A 17,925-nucleotide genomic window follows, 5' to 3' on the forward strand; every position below is an offset into this window, starting at 1 on the left:
GATTGTCAGGTTAACGTGATGCATTTCATGTATAGTTAAAGTGACCATGTCACCAAGTTGCCAGAATCACAAGGTTACCAATACACAATGTTGCCATGGACTTATCAAGTTTGTCTTAGAGTAGTCAGGACTAAAGTTGACCAAAGTTGACTAAACCGACCAAGGTTGACCAAATCGAGGTAGTAATCGAAGTCTGGGGTCTCAATTGAATATTGAGGTCTTAAATTGATTTTGGGGTCTTATTTCACTAAAAGACAAAACTGAAATTAAGAGGCTAAATTTGAGAGGCTAGTAAAATCTGGGGTAGTATTTCCAAATACGAGGTCACATTTGAAATATGAGGTCAAAAACTAAAATACGAGGTCACATTTGAAATACGAGGTCGCAAATGGAAATACGAGGTCGCAAATGGAAATACGAGGTCACATTTGAAATACGAGGTCACATTTGAAATACGAGGTCATATTCGAAATACGAGCTCGCAAATGGAAATACGAGGTCACATCTGAAATATGAGGTCACATTTGGACGGGGTCGCAAACTGGGCTGTTCTTCCCCAAAATTCATTCTAAAAAACCCTAATCGTTTCTTTCGATCTGAAAGGTGTTTTTAACATCAGATTGTACTTTTAGAGACCCAAATATGATAGAAAAACAATACTAACGTTGGAAACTCAGAAACGGACTAAAACTCAAAAACCCATTTGAACAAAGTTTATAAAAAGTGTACAAAAATTTTTATATCTCAAGATTTTGTTAACGAAATCACACGAAACTTTGACAAAAGTTGTAGTATCTGATTCTAAACGTTTTGGACGTAAAAAGTTTGATACTTGGCGGGTGTAGTGTGTGCATTAAAAGAAAAATCGAAAATATTCAAAAGAAGAGCATAAAAAGGGTTTTGATTCTTACATTAAATCTGACCAAAATAGATGTTTGTAATGATGTTACGATGGTAGAAACTCAGTTTTTGGCACTAAATCTAAACAAAAGTAAGGTTGGATTTCATTAAAACTTGATGTAAAGTGAGGTAGTATGGTGAGGTAGCAATATGGGGGTAGCAAAGAGTATGTGTGTGTTTTGTTTGGAGGCTAAGTTAGGGGAATGAGGGTTTTGTGAAAGAATAAGATTATTTATATGTAGGATAAAATAGAAGGTTTTCATACAAAGTCATCTTACTTGACCGTACCAAAAACGATGCGGCCACCAAAATACGAGGCTGACTCAAATACGAGGTTACACCAAATAGGTGGCTAACTCAAAAAAATACGATGCCAAACTAAAATTACAAGGTCGACTTAAATACAAGGTTGAGTCCAAATTATGAGGTCGTATTTACTGACAAATTTATTTTGACTCGAAAGCTTAAATGGTCAACTCACGGGTCTTACAAACCGTCTTCAGCTTGCAATTTATAATATGTCGCGAAGTCGATTTTTTTGTCAATCAACTTTAGCAATTTCTCAAGTTCGGAAGTTATTTCGTCGATACTTGGTAATGTCGTATCAAGATATTCGCTATGCATTTCTTCACTTATAATGATTCCGCTGCCCCTTTTTCCTTATTTCTTTGATTTTCTTCTTATGCTCAAGCTTTCTTTGTTCCATAAGAAGCTTACAATCATTAATTTTGTGGTAAAGTTCATACCCGTCGTCTATATCCTCTTTACATTGCGCTTTCAATGCATGAAATGTTACCGTAGGAGGTGATGATGGGCCAGATGACGATGAAGAAGCCATAAGTTTTGTTTAAATAAACAAATGCTTCAAAGATGTCTTTGTTACAAATGCTATAAACACCCGAAATATATATATATATATATTAGATTCGAAACCGGTAATCAAAATACTGGTTTCGAAATTAGTGCTTTGGTCAACTGTAGCGGTCATCATTCGTACTGTGGAAGTCACATCACTCTGCAAATGTCTGAAACTGGTATTTGAATTACCGGCTTCAAATGTACTTTTCCTGAATCCGGTAATTCAAATACCAGTTTCGAGCCAAATATTCGAACCCGGTAATTGCATTACCGGTTTACCCGGTTGTATAATTTTTTTTTTTTCGAAAACTTGTTTGATAAAACATCCTTGAAATTCGACTGTTTCAAAAAATTTTCATAGAATGAGGCCTCGTGTTGAATATTTGAGGTTGATACTACTCTATGGTCTTGTGTCACTCAGTCAGCTCGATTTATTTCTCACGTATTGCATGGGGAAATCTGGCGTCCCAGTTAGGGTGTCAGGAAATAAAAATTTTATATCTAGTTTCGTGAGACTATGAAGTGATCTTGACCCTTGTGAATGGATGTCTAGATATGCTCATGTTCAGACAAATAAGCTAAAATGAAGGAAGGTTATTGAGGTGACAATAGGTCTCCTTGCATTTTGGATCTTGACAAACTTTTAGAATGTTTTCTTCAACTTCTATCTCAACAGATCGAATTATACTTCTTCAGTTTCTTTTTCTTTCTTTCTTTGTCTTTCACTCTTTCGTATTCAACCTATATGGCTATTGGAAAATCTCGTGCTAGCAAGAGACCTGCCAGTGGTTCTTGCTCATCAGCAGCAACACTAATGGTGTTCATTTTTGTAAGCGTTTTTGGTATATGGATGTTGACCTCTAGCTCTTTTATCTCACCCCGGAAAAAGAAGGCAAGTTTATCAACTGATCATTCTATCTTTGATAAGGAAGATTTACCAAGAAAGATCCCTATTACCACTACTGTTTTTGACGATAATCCAGGTGAATTACCAGGCGACGCCATAAAAACAGATGATGATTTGGAAATGGATCAAAGATCCATACATGACCAGGACGAAAAAACAAGTGTATGGATGGAACCTAAACACGGAAATGAAATCAGTAAAGAGAAGAAAGATGTTGTGGAAGAAAAAATGACTGGTAAAAATGAGCAAAAACAGAAAGCTAATAGTACACGAATGTTAGAGCCAGACACGATTCCTCTGAAACGACATAATGAGAAAATGATAACAGCCAACATAAGTACCGAAAATGAAGATGGTCATCATAGGATAAAACACGAACATAAACAACCTGATACCACTAAAAGTGATGACGATAAAGGGAATGAAGATAACGACCACACAGTAGATGATCATGAAGTAACATCTTCCAAGATGTTAAATGATTCTATGGATCAAAAGAATGGATGGAAAACTCAAGCTGATCAATCAAAAAACCAAAATGAAGGCAAACAATCAAAAGACGATGCTATAATGTACAAATGGGAGTTATGCAATGTAACCGCTGGCACGGACTATATTCCTTGTTTAGATAACGAGAAAGCTATTAATAGCTTGCACAGTAGGAACCATTTTGAGCATCGAGAGAGACATTGTCCCAAAGAAGGTCCAACGTGTCTTGTTCCTCTCCCAGAGGGTTACAAGATGCCTATTCCATGGCCCGGAAGCAGAAATAAGGTACAACGGATTTTTTTTTCCTTTGTTGTCGTTTACTTGGTATCTCTCTTACGCAAATTATATGAATTAAACACATAAATAGTCACAAATGCTTCATGAATTTTAAGGTGTACATCCAACGCAGATATGGTTCCATAATGTGCCACACAAAGCCTTGGTGAAAGTAAAAGGGCACCAAAATTGGGTGAAAGCGACAGGGGAGTTCCTAACTTTCCCTGGAGGTGGAACTCAGTTCATCCATGGTGCTCTGCATTATATCAACTTTATACAGCAGGTAAAAAATTCTTACTGCATTCATTGAAAAATTGATGAGAAATAAACTGCAGTTGTTATAAACTTATAATGGTGTAGATGGTCCCCCAAATAGCATGGGGAAAGCATACTAGAGTGATATTGGATGTGGGTTGCGGAGTAGCAAGTTTTGGAGGTTACTTGTTTGATAAAAATGTACTTACACTGTCATTTGCACCAAAAGATGAACACGAAGCTCAAATCCAGTTTGCTCTTGAAAGAGGAATACCCGCGATTTCTGCTGTTATGGGGACTCAACGCCTTCCATTTCCAAGCGGTGTTTTTGATCTTGTCCATTGTGCTCGTTGTAGAGTACCATGGCACAAAGAAGGTTTTTCTATTACTTACTCAAGTGAATTAGTAGAACCTAAATTGAAAATTATTAGAATCAATTTGCTAGTATTTTCTGTGAAGGGGGTAGGCTTCTTATGGAACTCAATCGAGTGCTTCGTCCAGGAGGTTATTTTGTTTGGTCTGCAACTCCTGTTTATCGAAAAGGCAAAGAGGATGTCCAAATATGGAAAGGTAGTACGAGTAATTGATTAAATGATTTGTTATACATACTCCAGCCTCATTAGTTCATAAAAGAGCTAACATAACAAAAATTCTATTCAGAGATGTCTGCCCTAACTGTAGCAATGTGCTGGAAACTTATCACAATCAAGAGGGATAACTTGAATATAATAGGTGTTGCTATATACCAGAAACCAGATTCAAATGAATGCTATAATGATAGAAAAAACCAAGAACCTCCAATGTGTAAACCAGAAGATGACCCGGATGCTGCATGGTAAGTGAAATTGGGTCAATCAAGAAAACTTATGAAAATATAAAATCTTACAAATTACGACTAATAGTTGGGGATATGAGTAAGTTTTTTTTAAAGAAAAATGATTAGGGAATTTTTTTTTGTCAGGTATGTACCTTTGAAGACATGTATGCATAAGGTGCCGATTATGGAGACAGAGAGAGGTTCACAATGGCCTAAGGAATGGCCTGCTCGGGTTCAAATGCCACCATACTGGTTAAAGAAAAACCCAAAAGGGATTTATGGAAAACCAACACCCAAAGATATTGAAACCGATTATGAACATTGGAAACGGGTTGTTGGTAAGACATATATGAGTGGCTTAGAAATTGACTGGTCTAACGTACGAAATGTTATGGACATGAGAGCAGTCTATGGGGGGTAGGTGTTAAGCCATATATTCTTCATTTATTTAGTGATCTCCAAACTAACCGATTAACTTTCACTTGATGTAGGTTTGCTGCAGCCTTAAAGGATCCGAAACTATGGGTGATGAATGTTATAAACATAGATTCTCCTGATACACTTCCAATAATTTACGAAAGGGGTCTGTTTGGAATTTATCATGACTGGTGTGAATCTTTTAGTACTTATCCTCGAACATACGATCTTCTACATGCTGATCATTTGTTTTCCAAGTTAAAAAAGAGGTGATTTCATTATACAAGTTCTTCATAAACATAAATGTATATGTACACATAGTTGATGTGAAAAAAGTAAAAATGATTATGCTAGATGACGTATATATGCAGATGCAAGATCACACCTGTGATCGCAGAGGTTGATAGAATAGTAAGGCCAGGTGGCAAACTGATTATTCGAGATAAATCCAGCACGATAGAGGAGATCGAGAACTTGTTGAAATCGCTGCACTGGGACATTCGTTTAAGTTATTCTAAGAAAGAAGAAAGAATATTTAGCGCGCAGAAATCAACTTGGCGACCAAAGTCTTACACAATCCCCTCTTGATCTTGATCAAACTTAGAGTAGATATAAAGATTAATTAGAATCTTAATTATATCTCTCATAGTTGATCACACTAGCCTGTAATGTACTAACATCATTTTCTAGAAAAGGTAATAGTTATGCAGATTGGTACTTTGTAGTTTTTGTGTATCCAGAATCTGTTTTATGTAATGATGAGTTAATTTCATATCTTCATCCACTGTGGCATTGGATATATTATAATGAGAAAAAAAAATATAAAACAAGACGAACTAGTGGTTAAGTGGTATAATTGTTCCCTGCCACGGAACAGACCCGGGTTCGATTCCCGGCTGGTGCTTTTATTTATTTTTATTTGTTTCTGCTTAGCTTGGCCGGTTTGATATTTTCTTTTACCTTAACTCTAGCCCAATTAAAAAGATTGTTTGTGAATCTGAATTCGTGTGAGGTATGGGCCTTTTTCTTCCAAGGCTTCTTCGGGTACTAGAATAATGCCATTGCTTTTCGTGATTGCCACGTCTGAACTACAAGTGATTAACTCGCTCAAAACTTCTAGTATGAAAATAAATTAAGAAAAAGGAGGAACGGCCATATTTTTTCCACCCCGAAATTTGTCATCCAACCCCTTTGCGGATATAGTGGCGGCGGTGTTACTGGAGATCACCTCTCTGTCTCCTTTAGAGTTGAAAAGTTTTAGGGTTTCATCATGTTTCGCAATTTCGATACAAAAGGGTGAGATTTTTTCCTTTTTTTTTTAATAATATAATATAATACGAGTAATAGTTTTGTTTTATCCAAATTGATGAATTGGTACTACATTATGATGAAAAGTTTGTTTGAATTTTAATTTTATTTGTTATATGGTTTTGTTGTGATGACTTATGATTGAATTATTAACAACAGCAGTAAGAACTATTTTCATCCCTACAATACCCGAAGTCGTCGTGGAACCGTTGTCAAGGAAGAACACGCATCAGCAGGTATTTTACCTTTTTTCTTCCGTTTATTTATGTTATTAATTTAGTTTAATTGAGGGATATGGTTATAATACTTGGAAATGGGTTTGGAGGTACGAAGTGTACACCCATTAAGTGAATAACATCCTGGACCCAAAGGATTTGTAACAATTAGTTAATTACATAAGAGCTTACGTTTGATAGCATAAAATACGCACATCTAAAATATGAAATGAGATTTTGCAATATGTATGCAGACACATTTGTAAACAAATTGCATGAAACATGGAAAAGTATATTTACATGCTAGTAACTTTGAAAATGAAAAGTACAGTGTTATTGACTTATTTTGGCATGTACAATTTTACTTCTTATTCACATAAAAGTCATTTTATGCTGCCAACTTGATTACCTCAATTCACATGGAAAGTCAATTATGAACATGCCATCTAGTTATCTTGAAAGCTTGCCACATCCTTATAAATATGTATGCATCCATGCATGCAGGGATAGAAGTAATAACATATACGTGAACATTTAAGCTCTCTATGTTATTACAATTTTGGGTGTCTCTTAAAGAGAAGGATACATGAGAAAATATATACAAACACAAAATACTCTTTAGCGAACGGGTTCTTGATTTCTGCCAAAATCTTGAACATTACTCTTTGTATTATCCCAAAACAAAATTCGTGTAACCCAGGCGGATAGGGTCGAATTGTTGTTCTCGGAAAGTCATATCACGATACAAAGAGATATCCGGTTATTGATTTCTTACCCTTGTAACTTGAATTCCCCAACAATTTATTTATATATGTACATGTATTCATCTATATGTACACACACACACACAAGATATGGTGTATATATATATATATGAGCATAGTGCCCACGCAATGGGTGGTGAGATGGTGGGGGTGATAGGTCATAGGAGGTGATAAGTCATAGAGTGTGATAGCCAAAGCCCAAATGCCTTAGCCGTACGGGCTCCTCCCGCGAATTTAAAAATTCGTCGAAAGTATATCGAATGACATCTCTAATGAAAGAGCATATAATTTTAAGAACACCCATATAAATTTTATAATTAGATAAAATGAATTAGAGGAATAAAATGATTTATGGAGGAGAGGGAAAAAATGAGTGGTTGAGATTTGAGGAGAGAGAAAAAAATGAGTGGTTGAGATTTAAGGGTATTATAGGTATATTATGTAGAGATTTTTAAATTAGTAAATAAAGAATATGAGTAATTTAGGTAGTTCAAAGTTGTAATTTGAGATTTAAAAAAAGGCTTCCTCTATTATATAGGAGTAATAATAAAGGAGGAAGTGAGAATTAAAAGTTGGTTTGATTATGTAGAAGTCGGGCCTGTGAATGTTATCCCTTCGACTTTACATAATGCGATTCAGGCAGCACTTGGTGCCTGGAAGGATTGGGAGGCGAAGAAGGACAAGCAGTCTGAAGAAGCGTTGAAATCTAAAGAGCACGTGGTTGAGGGTATGACGACTTACTACAAGCAGGAAAAGCTTTGCCAGCTAGCTGGACATGGTATGAAACAAGAGATTATTCGACCTCTTTCATTAGTTATTTCTAGTGCATGTAGCATATATATGTATGGCATAAAAACTAATCAAGCAAGTTTTTTTCATTCATCATCAACCATATATTAGCTTAATCTGTACTACCAGCCCTTTTTCTTGCAGTGAACCAGCTACTGCAAGCACTCTCGTTCCCATTAACAACAAGGAAGATATCCCTTTAGGCGGCGTTTGTCTGGGTTCCCCAAAAGGTGCAATTCTCTCTCCCTCTTATAAATCTTTTTACCCTTATAGGCAGGCTTATTGATTCCTAATTAATAACAGTAAACTTGTCTTTATAAGTGGTTTGATATTGGTATATACAAATTCATGTGTTTATATTTGATGTGGATGAATTTACAACAAAATCACAAGTTGCGTGCTAAAATCATCTTTTGTATGTGATGCAATGATCATCACAGATCGGATTACTTTTGATATCAGACATCAAGTGTTGGGCTTGTTGGGTTTCAAGACCACATTTTAGGGTGGTCAAAGCTGTTTGTATATCCAATTAACACGTAAATCCTAACCTTAAGTTTTCTTTCTTAGTGTGTGTACATGATTCAGATTCTGATGTTCATTCCGATATCTATTCCGATTCCGATGATTTCCACAATCATCGAACCAGGGACCTCCCTCCTATTAACTCTGTTCCCTTGGAAAAAAATGAGACTGAAAGTTGGATGCAATTCAAAAAGTTAGATGAATCCAATGTATGTAAAAGATACATCTTTCTCTTCTTGTTTTAACATGAATTTCTGTTTCCCTTGTACACATGTTTATGGAATGTACCTATTTCATTACATATTTGATGTGTGTGGCAGCGTGCACGTGTCAAAGTAAGTCCGGACCTTATTTACGCATTGATCCCAGTTGACATTCGGCATCCCTTTGTTAAGCTCATTGGCAACTTTGCTGTCACTGGATTCAACAAGTCATATGAGAAGGTGTTAGCTTGCTTTGTTTCCCCATCTTCTTTTTTTTTAATCATTTACTACTGTTCAGCTTACACGAAAATTTATGTTAAAAGTATATCGACGAGGGCAAGTGTAGCCAACTCCATGATTCTGTATTGAGGAAGTTTGCAGACCATAAACTGCACGATATTACCTGTTACAATGTGTAGGGTGAATTGTGTAAGCTGGGCGGCCTTACTTGTTCTACATGCTCATAGAGGCCGTTGAAAATAGGATTCGAGGAATTTACAGAGCCAAAGTTCGGTGCACTTGTGATGGAGTGAATTCATTCCTCACTTTTTCCCATGTCGATAGAACAAAGGGTATGTGATTCTTTCGAGTATCTTTTGTCGTGATTTGGGCATCACTTACTGATGAGATTTCACAAATCGATTTTTACACTCGTTATTATTTTGCTACAAACACTTTACTTTTCTTGCATCAATTCTTAATATGGTGGTATGTTGTAGACTTCTCTTATTATAATGTTGAAACAGAGTTGACAAATTCAATTAATATACATAAGAGTAGGGTGTTATTGGTTATCTGTAATCGGCGAATGGGGTAAGTTTAAGAATTAGTTAATAGGTAAAAAGTGAGACATGTCAAATGGATTAAAAGTCGAGCCTCGCGACGTACTAATTGATTTCATTGTAGGCAAATCATATATAATTGTTATCATGACAGTGTTGTGGGCTATTGTATCCTGTATATGACACTTGATTTCAAAATAGATTAGAAGCTGATCAAAGTGTTTGTTGGCAAATGTAGTCTTTATTAAGAAGGAAAAGTTGCACCTGTTTTGAACTGCTTTCCACTATGCCTATGTGATAAGTTTACCACCTGTATTATTAATTTTCTTATAAACTGATAACTTGTGGTCTTTTCTGTTTTGGTGCTTCATGACTTTATGCATTATCTTTTATGCAGTTGAGAAGAAACTTCGAAAGAACAAGGAATTTAAAGTGTTGGGAGGTTCGTCTTTCTGTATAACTAGCTACTTTTATCTTGTTCCATACCAACTTTCTTGTAGACCTGTTTCATTTCAAGAGGCAGAAAATCTCTATATGTATAAAATCAAAGATTATGCATTCGTTTCATGCCTTAAATGAGATGGTGGTCTTTACCACCTTATTAATTTTTATAAACTGGTAGCTGGTGGTATTTTCTTTTTTGGTGCTCTATGACTTTATGCATTATTTTTCATGCAGCTGTGGAACAAGTTCAAAATAACAGGGGATTCAATCTGTTGCAAGGTTCGTCTTTCTTGTATAACTATTTACATTTTCTTGTTCCATACCAATTTTGTTGTGGACCTGTTTCATTTCAAGATGCAGAGAATCACTATAGTTATAAAATCAAAGATTATGCATTCATCTCATGCCCTCAATGATACTTGGTGTTTGTTGGACATTTGGAGAAATAGAAAGGTTAAGATTAAATAGAAGACCGTCCATTGTAGCTTACCTAAATGGCACGGAGTAGTAATTCGCAGTGGTTAGTTGCACATTTTGTCAATATAATTAGCTATGATCATCCAGTGTTTGGTTTCATTGGCAATGATCACCTTAATAAGCAATATAATTTACACTAATTGGTCAGTGGCACATTTTGTCAATATAGTTAATCTCTAATGACAGGTTAGCAAAATAACTTATCTGGTTGTCCATGAATCAATAGATTAGCTAATAATATATATCCCAGACTAAGAAAATTAAATGTTTCGACATACCTTTGATCATACCACATGGTTTGTTCATACTTCTATATACAATGTGTTTTGATTGGGTATACCAACTAAATGGGTGTAGATGAAGAATACACTCGTAATAGGGAGATGTAGATGAGATCTACATCTACCAATGAAGTATACATACCTTTTGGAAAGCGGGATGGAGCGTAGAATGGGATCTACTTCTGGCTGCGACTTCTATAATGCATGTAACCTAATTTGCATGATGTGATCACTTTATTTAGTACGACTTGGTATAAACTGAATGTTATGTCCTTGTTTATGCAATGCAACTAGTTATCTATACTCCCTATCAAAATTTGATGTTCTAATGTAGTCATATTTAGAAAGTACTTCAGGGGATTCTGTTTTAACTTCTTGACGAGTACTGAGGTTCTTCAGGTTTTAGAGATTGAGTTTGGTTTATAAGTCTCTAATGTTCAGCTTACATATTTGAGGTGTTGTAAGTAAATGGATGATGCAAAAACAAGACTTTTCATTGTTAATGTTAATTTTAATTTCGATGTGATCATCTTTTCTGATCCAAGGCTTTTCAGTGTCGCTTCTGAGTATTGAAAGTGTAGCTCAAGCACCAAGGATGGCTTTTGTTTCCTTTCCATTGTCACAGAATCGAGTAAGATGCTTTGACCTTATTTGTGTCCAAGTGTTGCTCTTCAAAAAGCTTGCTGCATTTTTGAAGACAATGCCTTGGATCAATTCTAGCCAATAGTAAGATGAATAGGTTATGTAAATAATCAACACGTATGATTCTTCAGATGACTTTATTTAAAAAATAAAAAAATAATAATTTTACTAATATGATTACAAACACTGCACATCAAGATGTGTATATATTCTTTCCATGAAGGGTTTTGGGAGGTCTTATCTGTTCTGTTTGAGCATGTTTGACCCATCCGAGTTTTTTTCCCCTTTTAAACCTTTTTTGTTTTCCCACCTGACCCGTCAAAAACGCAACACAAACTAAATTAACCAGTCACAAGTGAATGAGTCAAAACTCTTAGTTGTTAGACAGTATCCTTAACATTTCTATGATTTGCAGATAATAACATAACCTGTTTAAAAAACAACTACTAATATGGCAATTGGCATATACCTTATTATCATTCAGCAATACATGTCAAAAGTAAAAAAGTCACTATGTTATGCTGGAACAAGTATCTTGTGGGTTTCTTTGCCCTGTTTTCTTGAAAATTCTTGACCATGGTGGAGTACACACGATTCTGTTTCTTCTTTGGTAGCCAATGGATATTTGCCTTTCATCTTGCCTAGTGGGTTATAATGTTCCTGCGCTTCTCGCCTAAGGCTCTTAAATGTCATAACTTCCCACTTTATTGTAATTCGAATTCCTCCTTGTGTCACTCATATCTTTAGACCCCGCCGCTACCATAGGGACTTGCGTTGCCCCATAATTTACAGTGGCCAAATTGTCCTACTTTAGCATAAGCACCTTCTTGGCTTCTCTTTAGGCGTATGGTGGCTGCATGAGCGCTGCCTATCTTCTCACGATTTTGGTACATCAGACCAGGCTTATGCCCTTTTTTTTTTCTAATAGGATAGTGTATTCTAATGACCAGGCTTGGTACAAAAGGTAATATTTATAAAGATTACTGGTAGTTTGTGGTTCTTGTGTATCTCAAGTCTGTTTTAGTCATGAGTTAATTTCATATCTTTATCCATTGTGGCATTTGCTTGTCGCAATTACCATCTGAACAACGATTGATTGACTTGATCAACAGTTCTATAGATTAACCTTCCAGCATGATCGAAAATGTCTTCATACAACTCAGAGGCTTGCTCTTCTGCCCAACGAGTGGCCTTTGTTTCCTACTGTTTCTGCATATTTGCAACTTACTCCAGAAATTCTACATAAATCAGTTACCAATATAGGTGCAGTTTTCTTCCATTTAATTTTAGCATATTCAAATATGTATGATTTTAGTACTATAAGTGGTTATCATTTGAATCTTATATGTTGCTCTAACGCATTCTTATCTTTGTTAAAATCAAAAGAGGAAGAGCTTGTGAAGAGTAGTTGAGATCGGCCTTATAATTCATTTGTGTTTACTTTAGTCCTACTTCACATATATGATTTTTTTAATGCCTATTGTACTATATATGTTAAAAACACAAGAAAAACAAGATTAATTTGTGAATTCCCTTGAAATAGAAGGAACGTCAACAATGTGAGACAAATGATTGGTTCACTATCTTCATCAAGCATATTATAAAAGACACCTCATGTTACTTGAAGAGATATATGCATTTCACAATGTATCTATAGTAATGAGTATATATCAAGTGAAATATGAAAAAAGCTAGGAATTGAATCGAATAATAGACACTTCATGTTACTTGGATATTATAGAGAACCCCATTTATGAAAACGCACTTTCACCCAAATAGCAAAAGCAATTTTACTTACTCAACCTTCTTCCCACTTTCCATACCTTTCTATATTTAGTAACCTTCTTTGTGTACTCATCCTCTCTATATGTACTACTCATCCCTTTAATTCAGTTTCAATCATATGCATACGTCTAACATCCAATTATATTATAAAAAGGAGAGGAAATTTACTAACTATTCATGCCTTCTATATATATACATCTAAATATCTTTCTTTTCATTCCTTCATGATCATTAGTTGGGTTCAATAAACTAAAAAAATAGTTTAAAGAAAGAAAGTTAGAGATATGGCAAGGGGGAAGATAGAGATAAAGAAGATAGAAAACAATACAAATAGACAGGTGACATACTCAAAGAGAAGAAATGGGATATTCAAGAAAGCTCATCAGCTCTCTGTTCTTTGTGATGCCAAGGTTTCTCTTATTATGTTCTCCAACACTGGAAAATATCATGAGTACATCAGCCCTTCCACCACGTACGTGTAACATACATATGCCGATGCAATTTTTTTTTTTTTTTTTTTTTTATCGATATATAGTATCTCTTCTACGTACTTTTCGCATTGTTTTATTTAAGAGAATTACTCAATTGCATCTCACGAAATAATTTATCTACTCAGGACTAAGAAAATGTATGATATGTATCAAAATACTCTTGGGTTTGATCTATGGAGCTCCCACTATGAGGTCCTTCCTATTCTCATCTATATATCTCTCCCTCTAATAGCACTACAAAAAAAAGGCTTTTTTCGGCGACAAAAGTCTCCCTAAAGGCGTTATCTGAAAAAAAATAATTAATAGCATGCCGATAGGACTGATCAACAAGAATGGATATTCGTATCCGGAATAACAACAGGCTTTTAATAGCTTGCTTTCGACCTCTATAGGCTTGTGGGTTGAGCCACAAGCCAATAAGTAAGTTTTTGTAGGTCGATTCTTATATTATTGCGTGGTGTATATGATTATGTAGAGGATGAAAGAGACAATGTCGAAGCTTAAAGACACCAACAATAAACTAAGGAAAGAGATCCGGTTAGTTTAATAATCTCTTCGTCCTTAAATAAGTTTCGGCATTACTATTTCGTTTGTCCCAAAATAATAACTCATTCTATAGTTTTAACCAATCAAAATACTTTTAAAAAGTAGAGATGAAATCCTATTGGGCTGACAAAACTGTCACTCAGTTATACATGACACTTATTTTGGGACGGATGTAGTACTTTACAGATTATATATTTATGCTGAGTTCATTTCGTTGATTAACAGGCAAAGAGTCGTTGGAGACGATTTAGATGGGTTGGACATCAATGATCTAACTATTCTAGAGCAACAAATGCAAGATTCACTTAATGTTGTGCGAGAACGAAAGGTTTTGTCATATCTTGTCATATAATGGTGCAATATTTAATTTGTCATGTTAACAATGGTAGAAACACACTCGAAACACACAAAGCCGAAAGCTTTTTTATTATTTCATGATCAAAAGATTACAGTTTATTTGAATTACACTTTTGATATACAACTCCCAAGTGAAGAAGAATATATGGCTTTATATACATTATGGCCTTGTTTATTTTTTACTCAATAAACTTAATAATTAAGAACTTAATATTCAGGCAAATTTTATGTTTCTTTTTTGACTTAATAAACAAAAATAACCGCCAATTACCTTAATTTTACTTAATACATACAGACATTCTTTATGCACTCAGCCACTTAATACACTCATCACTTAATGACTAAAAAAAGAAACGGGCTCATAGTCAGTTATTTAAAAAGTTATGCTTCATCCCCTAAACCTTTTCCTCTTTTCCTTTTTCTGCTCAACCGTTTTGGTTTTCAAAATAAACTTTGGGCACCCGATACTGTCATATATGTCACATAAGAAAGTTGATTAAAATGAATAATTATTGATCAAGTCTATAAAGATAATTAATGGACTTCTTTTGGAATCTTCATGGGTGAGTCAAATATGCGTCATGGTACCAAGTGGGTAGCCATGTTATAACCCCACCTTCACTCCCCTTTATATAAAACACATTACACAATTAAATAAAGCGACATAGTTAATAAATATTACACAAAGCTGGATCGCCGGGCGGGGCTGGTGTTTTAGACGAATCAAGTGGCGAACCGGGGGTGGGTTCGTCTCACTCCCCTATAATGCAAGGCGATATGAAGTGACTAAGAAATATTAAGGCCAAGCTTGTACACGCTCAACGTCTCTTAATATTTTAATTTAATACAAGTGACTAGCTATTTATTGATTCTTTGTTTTTTCTACAGTATCATGTGATCAAAACTCAAACCGACACTTGCAGAAAGAGGGTTAGTAACCTCCAATCCCTTTTTAAGTGACATTATCTTTCATTTTTTAGAGTTATATTTTCCATTATTCTTAGCCAAAAGCTAGACAACATCGTTACAAAATAAAAATGAAAGTCAATTATTCAGAAAACTTACTCGACTTTCACGAACAACGTACAGATCAAGAACTTGGAGCAAAGAAATGGTCATCTTCGCCTAGACTATGTAAGCATCTATCGAGCTACAAATAGATTGTAATCGGTTTTTAGTGATTGTGCGTCACTTGGTTGAGAATCCTAAGCCTCGAACCATTTACGTGTTACTTATCACATATAGATCCGTACCAAATTATTTATAACCTCAAGTCACACACTTTAGTTGAGAATCTAATACACGTATAACTCATAACTAGAACTCGAATAATAATAACTAAATATTTGGCTCGAACTGAAACACATTTTTTTAAAGATTCAAGCTCGAGCTGGAGCGCATTTTTCAAAAGTTACTAAAGCTCGAGTCAAGATGAGCAACTATTAAATGTTAACATCCCTAATGTCACTAAAAAATTTTTTTTTTTTTTTTGTTTTTGTTTTTAAACAGTGTCACTAAAAGTTTTAAATTTAAAAACATACACTGGGCCAGTACGACATTGGGTTATGTACATTAGGCTAATATGTGTTCTAAATCAAATATAGATTGGGCTAATAAAAACGTTCATTTTTTATATGTTAGTATAAACAACATACATTTGGCTAATTAATTTCTGTTGCTAACTAAGTTTTGTTGCTATATATGTTATGTACTATACAAACTTCTATCTTTTCTTTTTTGGATTTTCAAACTGCAGGACACAATTAGCCAGTTAGACAAGAAAAGTGGCATGGTGGAGAACGAGGAACGCTATGAGTCGACTATTGCATATTCAAATGGTGTATCAAATCTCTATGGCTTTTGTGCCCAGCCTAATAACAATGCCAGTGAGTTAGGATACGAGCCCCATGGTCCCAACTGCCATCTCACTTAGGACTTTATTTGTGGGGATGTTATACATATGCTACCTAAATTAGTTCTTTAAATTGATCTTTAGTCTAGTAATCAAGAATCAATATATATGTTAACTAACTAGCTAGTTGATCTCTTCAGATCATACATAATGTGACTATCTAACACTATATATAGATCTTTTACTAAACATACTATTCAGCTACAACTTTATTTTAGTCATTTAGGGAATTTTCTCCTTTTTTTTTGCGGTTTTCCTATGTGCACTTTAAAGACAAAAACTCAACAATCAATCACGACAACATCTAGAAAAATGTTGTTTCATAGTCAAGGAAGCCATATGAACAGTTTATTTAGCTTATTTTTTGGTTATCTATATTGGATCTTAAGATGAAAAGGGATACACAATTGTTTGTTTTTCACTTTTTTGTGTGTTTGGGAGGGGGTTTGCGAAATCTCAACATGTTGACTATTTAACTTGAGTTTAAGACAAATTAAAACTTTTAATGCCATGTATCTTGTTGGTAGTTAGTTTTTTCATCAAAGTCGGAATTTGAGTTGATACCTCTATAGAGGGAAACTTTTTTGCTTCTCTCTTGAACCACTAGACCGAGAGCCTATTCGCTGTGAATAAAAAAATTTAACCCTCAACTTGATCTTTGATCAGTTGAGATGTGTTAAAGACCTATCTCTACCCGACTTTAACACTCGATATTCGAAAGGGGCTGGGATAGCCACTAACAATTAACAAAGTACAAACCAGGAGGGGCAAAGGCCCATCTAAAGATAAAACTAGCAACACTTTTGATTTGGTTCACAAAATGTGTTTTGGCCCAATCAAATACTAATAAGATTCCCGGATGACAAAGGCCCACTCACAAAATAAATTTAGTTAAAAGTATAATGTTAATTTGAAAATTAAAATTTATGTGAAAACAGAAAATTGACCAAGACACACTGTGATCTGAATATAACACAATGTGTTTTTATTGTGTTTTCTAAAACACAATGTATTTTTATCGTGTTTTCTAAAAACACATTGTGTTAAGTTTTTTATCACAGTGTATTTTTGATAGCGCATGAAAACCAGAAAATTTTTAAACACACTGTGATATGAACTTAACATAATGTGTTTTCTAAAAACACATTTGAAACACATTGTGTTAAATTCATATCACAGTGTGTTTTGACCATTTTTCTAGTTTTCACGGAAATTTTAGTTTTCAAATGATTACAATCCTTAGTTAAAAACATGAATGAAGAATATAGTTTTTATTAAAATACCTAATAAACTATGTAAAAATAGCAATGGAGGAGCTATGTGGTGGTCACGGCTGACCATTGCAACCCCGCAATTTCTATAAAATTCTATATTTTTAGTACTATTTCTAAGTATTTAATCAGTTTTGAGGTAATTGACAACCCCATGGTAGAGTAATTGAATTTTGTAGTTTAGTTTATACTTATTTATATTATGATAACTGTT

At 34.7% G+C, this 17,925-nt stretch overlaps 2 protein-coding genes across 3 annotated transcripts; both read left to right on the forward strand.

The window, feature by feature from the left end:
* The first annotated feature begins 2,503 nt into the window (after positions 1-2,503).
* On the forward strand, positions 2,504-5,579 carry LOC122610200 (probable methyltransferase PMT27). Its single transcript, XM_043783192.1, has 8 exons — positions 2,504-3,439; positions 3,564-3,713; positions 3,791-4,061; positions 4,145-4,255; positions 4,346-4,520; positions 4,647-4,919; positions 4,994-5,188; positions 5,291-5,579. The coding sequence occupies exons 1-8, from the start codon at positions 2,504-2,506 to the stop codon at positions 5,505-5,507; spliced, it is 2,328 nt and encodes a 775-aa protein (XP_043639127.1). The 3' UTR covers positions 5,508-5,579.
* A 388-nt stretch (positions 5,580-5,967) lies between these two features.
* Positions 5,968-16,631, forward strand: LOC122609808 (agamous-like MADS-box protein TM6). Of its 2 annotated transcripts, XM_043782748.1 has the most exons (18): positions 5,968-6,215; positions 6,387-6,463; positions 7,745-7,984; positions 8,140-8,225; positions 8,566-8,729; positions 8,841-8,963; positions 9,047-9,295; positions 9,903-9,947; positions 10,184-10,228; positions 11,262-11,338; positions 12,462-12,612; positions 13,370-13,606; positions 13,751-13,817; positions 14,101-14,162; positions 14,397-14,499; positions 15,417-15,458; positions 15,618-15,662; positions 16,285-16,631. In XM_043782748.1, the coding sequence occupies exons 12-18, from the start codon at positions 13,419-13,421 to the stop codon at positions 16,459-16,461; spliced, it is 684 nt and encodes a 227-aa protein (XP_043638683.1). In that variant the 5' UTR covers positions 5,968-6,215; positions 6,387-6,463; positions 7,745-7,984; positions 8,140-8,225; positions 8,566-8,729; positions 8,841-8,963; positions 9,047-9,295; positions 9,903-9,947; positions 10,184-10,228; positions 11,262-11,338; positions 12,462-12,612; positions 13,370-13,418; the 3' UTR covers positions 16,462-16,631. The 2 variants fall into 2 exon arrangements, with proteins under 2 accessions (XP_043638683.1, XP_043638684.1); XM_043782749.1 differs by lacking the exons at positions 5,968-6,215; positions 6,387-6,463; positions 7,745-7,984; ... (5 more) ...; positions 10,184-10,228; positions 11,262-11,338 and having other exon boundaries at positions 11,638-12,612.
* Positions 16,632-17,925: the final 1,294 nt, after the last annotated feature.

This window comes from Erigeron canadensis, chromosome 8, assembly GCF_010389155.1.
Source record: "Erigeron canadensis isolate Cc75 chromosome 8, C_canadensis_v1, whole genome shotgun sequence".
Classification (NCBI taxonomy): domain Eukaryota; kingdom Viridiplantae; phylum Streptophyta; class Magnoliopsida; order Asterales; family Asteraceae; genus Erigeron; species Erigeron canadensis.

Bases quoted from the DNA above. Each gene is read 5' to 3' on its own strand.
- LOC122610200 (XM_043783192.1), top strand. From the start codon at position 2,504: ATGGCTATTGGAAAATCTCGTGCTAGCAAGAGACCTGCCAGTGGTTCT. The intron at 3,714-3,790 runs GTAAAAAATTCT...ATAATGGTGTAG, and splicing joins ATATCAACTTTATACAGCAG to ATGGTCCCCCAAATAGCATG. The intron at 4,256-4,345 runs GTAGTACGAGTA...AATTCTATTCAG, and splicing joins GGATGTCCAAATATGGAAAG to AGATGTCTGCCCTAACTGTA.
- LOC122609808 (XM_043782748.1), top strand. From the start codon at position 13,419: ATGGCAAGGGGGAAGATAGAGATAAAGAAGATAGAAAACAATACAAAT. The intron at 14,500-15,416 runs GTTTTGTCATAT...TTTTTTCTACAG, and splicing joins ATGTTGTGCGAGAACGAAAG to TATCATGTGATCAAAACTCA. The intron at 15,459-15,617 runs GTTAGTAACCTC...AACAACGTACAG, and splicing joins CCGACACTTGCAGAAAGAGG to ATCAAGAACTTGGAGCAAAG.